Genomic DNA, 8,373 nt, shown 5'->3' with positions numbered 1-8,373 from the left:
GCGGGAGGGGGCGGGGAGCCGGCGGGGGAGGGTCGCCAGGCCGGAGGCGCGGCCGGCAGTGCCGCGGACGAGCCGGCTCTTGCAGGTAGACAGCTAAATAAATAAGTCAGAACAAACTTTGCCTTCTCATCGCCTTACCTTCCTTTGCAGCCTGCGCCTCCCCTGTGTGTGCAAAGCGGAGCAGCCAGATGTAGCACAAAATAATCCATGAAGGGTACCGAGTTTGAAAAACCATGGTGCATGAGCGGGTTTATTTTCTCTTTTTCTTTCTTTCTTTTTCTTTTCTTTTCTTTTCTTTTTTTTTTTCTTTTTTCAGGTTTCAGTTATCTTGAGTCACAGCTTTTTCAATGCTATTTGCTCCGAAGTGGGTTTCTGTTATTCTTATTGCGCTCCTTGCAATCGATTTCCCTTTTCAGTCCCAGCCCGGCTGCTCCACGTTTAGCTTTTTATGTTTCTCCCCCCTCCTGTTCGTTCGCACGGTGTTTGCTGCCTGCAAGTCTCCGACTGCAGACCGGCCGCTTGCTCCACACTCCAATAATATCAATTAGGGGGCGGGGCGGGGCTCCGAATCCAGACCCTCTGCCACTTCGGTTGAGTGGCAGGCGCGGCTAGCCTGTCAGACGGCGATTCCCAGGGCCGAGGGGCGGGACCAGGGCAAGCGGCCGCCTCCGGCTTGGGGGCGGGGCCTGGAGCCGCAGCCAATGAGCTCGGGTCGGAGTCAGGTTGCGGGTGCAGGATTCCCTCCAGGTTCTGAGCCGCTGCTGGGAGCGGGAGGCCGCGGGCGCCAGCGCCGGGCGTGCGGAGGGAGCGCTCCGCTCCTAGCGGCAGCGGCGGCAGCTTTGCGCGGCCGCGTCAGGCCGGAGGACGGGTTGCGACTCGCGCTCCGGTGGGTAGCTTGCTCTCGCCGGGTATCAGAAACCTGCCGCGGAGCGAGCCGTGGCTCAGCTACCAAAGGCCGAGCCGGACGCAAGCGCGAGCTACGACGCCTTTCAAGTGTTCTACTTTTTGTTGCCAAGGTCTCCGCGGGTCGCTCGACTTGCGTTTGGCCTAAAAAAAAAAAAAAAAAAATCCACTTTCTTTTTGTTTTTTTCCTTTCGTGCGTATGTGCGTGTGTGCGTGTGTTTTCTAAAAGAACTGATCTTTAGACATCACTCCATACAAACTCGGGAAGGTTAAGAGTGACCAAATGTGCTATGTTTAAACAATGTTCTCGAGAGTTTGCAACAATCTTTGGCAAAAGAAACAGAAAAAAGAAAGGCGGGACAGAAAGGAAGTCTTTTGTTTAAGGCTCCCGTGCCCGTAGACGTCTCCGGGCGGAATAGCTTGCTCACAGAGCTGGCACTTCGGGAGGGAACCCTCTTCCTGAGATTCTGTACTGATTCTCTCCTGCATTTAGCTTTTTCTAAGTTTTTTCATGGAAAGCCCCTTTCACTCATTTCCCATTTCTCTCCATAAACGACTCAATTTTGAAGAAGGCCACAAAGCATAAAGTCTTAGAGCAAGACCTTTCCTTTTTTCCCAAATATCTTAATTTCAGTAATTATTCCATAATTATTCTGCGATTATTTTTCCAGAGAAACTGAAAATAAAAATGGAACTAAAATTTCCAATTGAATTCATCCAACCTGAACAGAAAGAATAACTGCGTAGCGAAATATGTTTTTTTTATTAGGCAGTTCTGGACACTGCATTAGAGAGGTGGGTAATACAATAAGAGAAAGAATTTTAAAACCTTAATTGCCAAATAATCAGTTTCAAAGGTCACTCAGACTAACTTGATCACGTGTTTAAGATGAACATCTTTTTCTTTTTATTCTATGCCTCTTCCTGTTTTTTGGTATTTTTTTTTTTTTTAATCTGCCATTCTTAATTTGCCTTTATTTCTGGTAGGCAGGAAGTTTGGTCTGGTCTAAGACTTCAGACTGTTCTCATCTGACCTATCTGGAAACATAAAGTAAATTGAGTTCTTTCTGGTATTTATAATAAAGACTTCTCAGAGATGACACCGCCCAGACATTTTAATTTTAATTTATGGTAAAAGCCTATTTGCTTAACACAATTACACAGAAGAGAGAAATGAAATTTCTCCTCTAACCTCGGTGATTCAGTAGAGTCAGTATGCCTATTAAATATTTTAGAAACTACATCTAACAACATCCTAATTGCCCTTTAAAGGATGAATAGAAAATGTAAACTGCTTAATAAATTAATTTTGGAAGGAAACAAAACAATATGGGCAGAACACACTTGTTACAGAGAAAATGAAGCATCGTTTACCTAAATAACTGTAAGGGGAAAACATAAGCTAAATCATTAAAATTAAAAATATAAATCTCTACATACAGGCTTTAAAACTCACTAAACCACAAACACAAATATTAAACGACTTCTAGCCGTCAAAATAAATTCTCCAGGATTTTAACATTTTCCCTTGGGTCTCATCTCCACTTACTAAAATGACACCAATTTTGCCTTTAAAGTTTAAAATATTCCTTTCATCTGTTGCCTGACTAATGGCCAGTGATGTGACTACAAATACTTTTTCCTTAAAATCAGGAAACCAAAGATGCTACATCCTTGTCTCCTCCGATGCCTGTAGGTGGTATGTGGAGTCTCTCTTTGCATCCATCTCTGTCAGACATTGGGGTGTACACAAACTTTTATTCTTGGAGACAAGAGGCTTCGTGTTAACCGTACATGTACTGGCTGCTGACAGTTGTTGCTGCAGAATTGCACAACTGACATTCACTTTTAGGCTTATCCACCTTTTTTTCATCTTGTACTTATTTATGAAGAAGTCACAGAGTTTAAATAAAAAAGTAAATGACAGGGATGAAGAATTTGTTCCTTCTATATTCTACCATACAACACGTTTTAATATGTAAATTTACACTGGAGTACATTTAACTAACAGTGAAGCATATAAACCTAAGTCTGTACAATCACTGAAGTGAAAAGAGGCAACACCAATCTTTCACATTTTAACATAACATAATAATGAATTTCCTAACATCATTTTTCAACTAGTTCATTTCATCTTGGTATCTACGTTTATGCATACTACTTCTAGGGAAAAACTTGAAAAAATACAAATACATAAAATGAATTAGAAAAGAACTCATTTTCTGAGTAATATAAAATGATGTATAAACCAATGCCTATGCACCAAAGCAGAAATTTTGAAGACTATTTTCTTTTTGGTTTTTACGTTTTCCTTGTATAATGTAGTTGATGAAGTATTCGACTTGCAGTTAGAAAAGTTTAAGTAAATGAAAAAAGGATTAAAATTTTAATATTTTTGACTTATAGCCCCTTTAAAACATTGTCACAAATGTGTAGTGGAAGTATAAAGATGGCTGCTTGATTTTATTTGGAAGGAAGACATGCTCAATTGTTATGCATTTGTTGTTACTTTTCTTATATAAGTATCCCTAATCACGCACAACTACACATATATAAAAATGAACACACAAATTCAAGACACATCGTAAATGAACGTATCCCAAGATTTACTTCTGGGTAATATCTTCTCATTTGAAAAGAGAAATAGCTATGTTGGAATACATTATAATAACTTCAGGGAGTAAATTCAAGGCTATGGATTTTCAAGTAAAAGTCTGTGTGCATTTATGTACGTGTGTGTGTGTGTGTGTGTTTCTTTGTGTCTTTGTGTAGGAGTTGAACTTTACAAGCCTTAAGAAAGTAAAGGAACAACTGGAAAATCCAGCATGTTACAAATCCAAGGCTGTCAAACTAAGCGATTGAAAACAACAGCAACCATAACAAAATCAAAGGGCTGATTCTGTACCTTCTACTTTGGCACTGACTGTTTCAACGCCTTCACAGCTGGTCCATGTAAAAAAGCAAGTTCATCACAGAAAAGGGGGTAATTTAAACTGAATTAGAAAAGGTACTGTGTAGAAGAAACTGATTATAAAAAGAAAAGAAGCATTATGTCTCAGTTAATAGATATTACAGAAAATTGGGTTTTCTACTTGTGATTTCAGTTAAAATGTAAACAGCCTTTCCACTGTGCGGGAAAGCCATTTACATATTTACATTAGCATGATTTATGTACTGTATATAAAATATCTATTTTCAGTCCAATGTAAAATTTTACACAGACAAAACTCACAAAAGATATAATAATTCATTTATTCTCCTCAGCTTCAGACTTTTTTTTTGACAGTACAGAAAAAGAGAGGTCAGGAATCAAGTCAAAACCTATGACTGCCTTTTGTGCCTTTCTGCAACTTCACTGGTGTTTGTAAGGCTTGATTTTGGGCAAAGTTGAGAATAGTAGAAATGAATAACTATTTACTACAATTATTGAGTTAGTAAGGCAACAAATAAAATGTAACTTACATTTAAATTGTAAGAGTGTGATTGAATATTACTGTTTCATTAAAACTTTCTGACCACATAAAATATTGAAAAATGTGAAATCAAATGACCTTTATTACAGCAGTATTGAAATAACTTTATATGTATTTAGAGTTCTTAAAAAGTTCTTAAAAATCATTCCAAATATCATATATCATATTTCCCTATTTAGAACCTCAGAATTCTGATGCTTACCTAACAACTGGGGAAAGTTTTTTCTGAAATGTATTTGGCCAACACAGGGACCTTTGAGACTATTAGGTTAATTTGGCTTCTGTAGAATGAAGAAAGTAATGTGGAAATATGATATATGATATTTGGAATGATTTTTAAGAACTTTTTTAAAATTTTGATTTTGCTTGAAGAGATACTTTCTTTTCAAACCTTACCCTCATTTTTTCCATAAGCCATCAATACTAACGAGAAAATATGGCACACGTTATGTAAATCTCTTTTTCATGCTTTCCCAGTTTCACATCATACAGCATTTCAGCTTTGTACCCAGTGGATTTTTAGGTAACAAGAGCTGTGATAAGTCAGTGACCACCAGGGGGCATCAGGACCTCTGGGTGTTCTGGCCAATCACGTCCTCATTGAATAAGGATGAGCTCATTATCAAATTGTGCATATATATATATATATATATATATTACATATATGTAATATATCATATATATTACACATATATGACATGTATCCAAGCAGTGTTTTTGTTTCTTAGCCACTCTCTATGCCTATTCACTAACACCTTTAGAAAACATTACTTTCTTCATTCTACGGAAGCCAAATTAACCTAATAGTCTCAAAGGTCCCTGTGTTGGCCAAATACATTTCAGAAAAAAACTTTCCCCAGTTGTTAGGTAAGCATCAGAATTCTGAGGCTCTAAATAGATACCACAAAATCTTTTTCTTACTCTCTATCTAATTATCCTTAGGTCTTTTACCTTGGCCCGAGAGCCAGGTTGAAATAGGGTATGCACTGGACTGGGTTCTGCAGAAGTGCCAGAGTTCTTAGGAATCTTCCAAATTTCCAACTCTCTGGTTTGAAAAGCATTTTGGAGAGCACTACATATCCTTAATTCCTATGGTTACTGTTACAACTGGAATTCTGTCCAAGTTGTCCAGCTTGTCTCAAAGAGTTCAAAGAACAGGTCTGAACAATAGTGATTTCTATATATCCTGCTAACTTAGAAAGTTATGGAGAAAGAAATACATAAATGGTGCCCCCTAGTTGTAAAATTATAATGCTGTTTGGAGCAATTCTATACACTGTAGAAAGTGGTGCTATATAATCCTCTTTGCTTGGCATGCTGTTGCTCCCTGTAGAGAAAGTAGGTAAATTCACAGAAGAAACAAGGGAGGAGAGGATTTCACTCTGACCCTACTTGAGTAGCCACACTGTGAGAAGCTCTCTGCAAAACGAGGCTGGCTCTGACTGAGATGGAAATGGCTCTGAGTACCTGAAGACAGGGCTGACTGTGAGGCAAAGTAAATTCTGAACTTAAAATTTGATGGCTGAAAACATACGCTCGAGACTCAAAGCCCTTTGGAACCTCACAATCCAGCTATCGTGTTTATGCTAATTGTGTAAATAAGAACGAGAGCTGGGCTACTGAAGCTGAAATATGGAATAACACTACAGTCAGGAGGGATCTGTAGACCAAGATATCACCATAATAATATATGTGGAGATAATTTTCAAAAATTATCAGTATGGCAATGACGAGAATGTAGCCAATAGTAGAAACAGCGTTATAATGATTGAGATATAATTCATTCTTTTGGGGGTTTTTATGTATTTAGTACAGAGTCTACAGTGTCTGACTACACAGATCGGACTTGTGGTGAACTTGCCTGTTTTTCAGCCTCCCAAGCGCTGGGATTACAGGCATGCACCAACTCTCCCAGTCTCATTCGCTAAGTGGGCTCTGGGGATGAGGCCAGCATGGCAGGCAGGGGATCTAACCCACAGTCCCTGTGATAATCTGTTCTTTTGGACTGACTGTGCTCTCAATCATTCTTAGACAATTAAGGAGAAGAGAAAAATCTTAAAGGGGAGGTGCATGATTTCTCCTAAACTGAAGAAAAAAAAAGAGTGACTGAATTTTTTCTATATGAGTCAAATTAACTACAAACTCATAATCTAAAATTTAGTATTCCAAAAAAGAGAACACTGACAAAGCTTCAATTTCAAATAGGACTTCAAGTATTTATTAGGCATGATGAATGATACCAAGGACAAGTGTAGATGAAGGATACAAACCCAGTACTTAAAGAAACCCAACACCCATCAAGACGCTCTTGTGATTCACATTGTCTTTTAGTAAAAGGAAGTGGATCATATACTAGCAGGAAGCAAATAATCTTCCTCAGTGTTGGTTGATTTTTAACCATATTGACAGTGATAAATAATACTTTCACAATCACACTACCGACTATAAACCATAACTGATTTAATGCACAATCAGGATTTTGTCATCTGGTTTGCCTAAAACTTTTCCTCTCTCTGCCCTCAGATCACAGAGAAAATTTCATTGGAACTCTTACTATCTCCACTTCAAAGAAGTTATTCTTTTTGTTTGTTTTCATAGCTGTCTTGTTATAGATAAGGCTAGAGAACCAACTTGGCACATATTCTCACTGATTTGGGATTGAACAAATGACTCAGGTCTGTCTTGGTTTAATTAAGTATTTTAATATCTCCTTATCACTCGAAGAAGTCTTTTAATGGCAGGCTTTGGAGGTTAAGTCAGTAAAACTGAAAAGCCACGACAAGCTTGGCAGAAGGCTTCCTCATTTAAGAATAGATGATAACTGTAAAGGACACTACTGACCTCCCAAATTATGGTGTAAGGAGAAATTATCTTACATCCTAATAAAGGACAATGTCTTGTAGAATTTTTTTTCATATCAACAAGAATTTAATTTTTCTATGCCATCACATTTCTGTGTTTAACAATCTGTACTAAAGGGCCAGCCAAATAGCCCAGCGGATTAAAGTGCCAGGGGTTTCAATCCCTGGGCCTGCCTCAGGCCCCATCCCCAGGCCACTCTGAGAGGGCAGTTGAGACAGGACGTGGTGGTGCATGCCTGTAATCTCAGCTCTTGGGAGGCTGTAAACAGGAGAATCACTACGACTCTGATCTAGTAGTGAGACTGTGAACACCCTGTAGACCCTTCTCTAAAAATACAGAAAAAAAATCTATACTATATTTGCATAAACTTTTGAAGCAAGCTTTTTTGGGGGGGTGGGGAACCAGGGAACCAGGGATTGAACTCAGACCCTTGAGCTTGCCAAGGAAGCGCTTATTCCACTGAGCCGTCTCCCCGGCCCCACTTTTGAAGCAAGCTTTTGAAACAGCATTTTCCAGGTATGAGCATTGATGTACTGTAATAAAGTGCATGTTTCCAAAAGCATTTTAGGAATCCTCATGGGTCACAACTTTTTTACATAAATGTCAGTCTTGTCCATCTACATAACTAAGCAATGTGACTCAATTATACTTTCCCTCAAGGTTATGAAAGAGTAGAGAAGGATACTTTAATGAAAAGGAAAGACACATACTTAGAGTATTTGAGTTTTGCCTCTTCAAACATCTCAAAATGTGATTAATGTTTCAAAATGCTCTACATTTAACCATCTTAGTTTTTAATTATTTGATGTAAAATTTTACTTTTACATTAGATGAAATATAAATTTCATATAAGGTTTGCTGTTGAACATATATTATATAAAGGTGATTAAATTTGTAGTCAAAATTTGAATATTTTTGTGTTTATTTTATACTGAGATAAAATTGCATGATTTTACTTTTTTATATTCTATAGATTTCATGAAATATATTCTCTAGTAATATTTCTAATTCAAAATGTAAATGGTTTCAGAATTCACTATTATGCCTAAAAGTTAAAAGTAAGTTCTTAACATGTCATAATTATTTACTTAAAGAGAACTGATTTGAATCACAAAGATGGATGTAGAAATATTCA

At 38.0% G+C, this 8,373-nt stretch overlaps 1 protein-coding gene across 5 annotated transcripts in view; it reads right to left on the bottom strand.

Moving 5' to 3' along the window:
• The window catches only part of Epha7 (EPH receptor A7), a 171,843-nt gene extending 171,339 nt beyond the window's left edge, over positions 1–504 (bottom strand). For all 5 annotated transcript variants that reach the window (XM_004628194.2, XM_004628195.2, XM_004628196.2 and 2 more), the window contains exon 1: positions 139–504. In XM_004628194.2, coding sequence (XP_004628251.1) covers positions 139–235 — 97 coding nt within the window. In that variant the 5' untranslated portion in view covers positions 236–504. The remainder of the gene's footprint in view (positions 1–138) is intronic.
• Positions 505–8,373: the final 7,869 nt, after the last annotated feature.

Source organism: Octodon degus, unplaced genomic scaffold, assembly GCF_000260255.1.
Source record: "Octodon degus isolate 3935 unplaced genomic scaffold, OctDeg1.0 scaffold00022, whole genome shotgun sequence".
In the NCBI taxonomy this organism is placed as follows: Eukaryota; Metazoa; Chordata; class Mammalia; order Rodentia; family Octodontidae; genus Octodon; species Octodon degus.
This window is presented reverse-complemented; position numbering and strand designations above follow the sequence as displayed.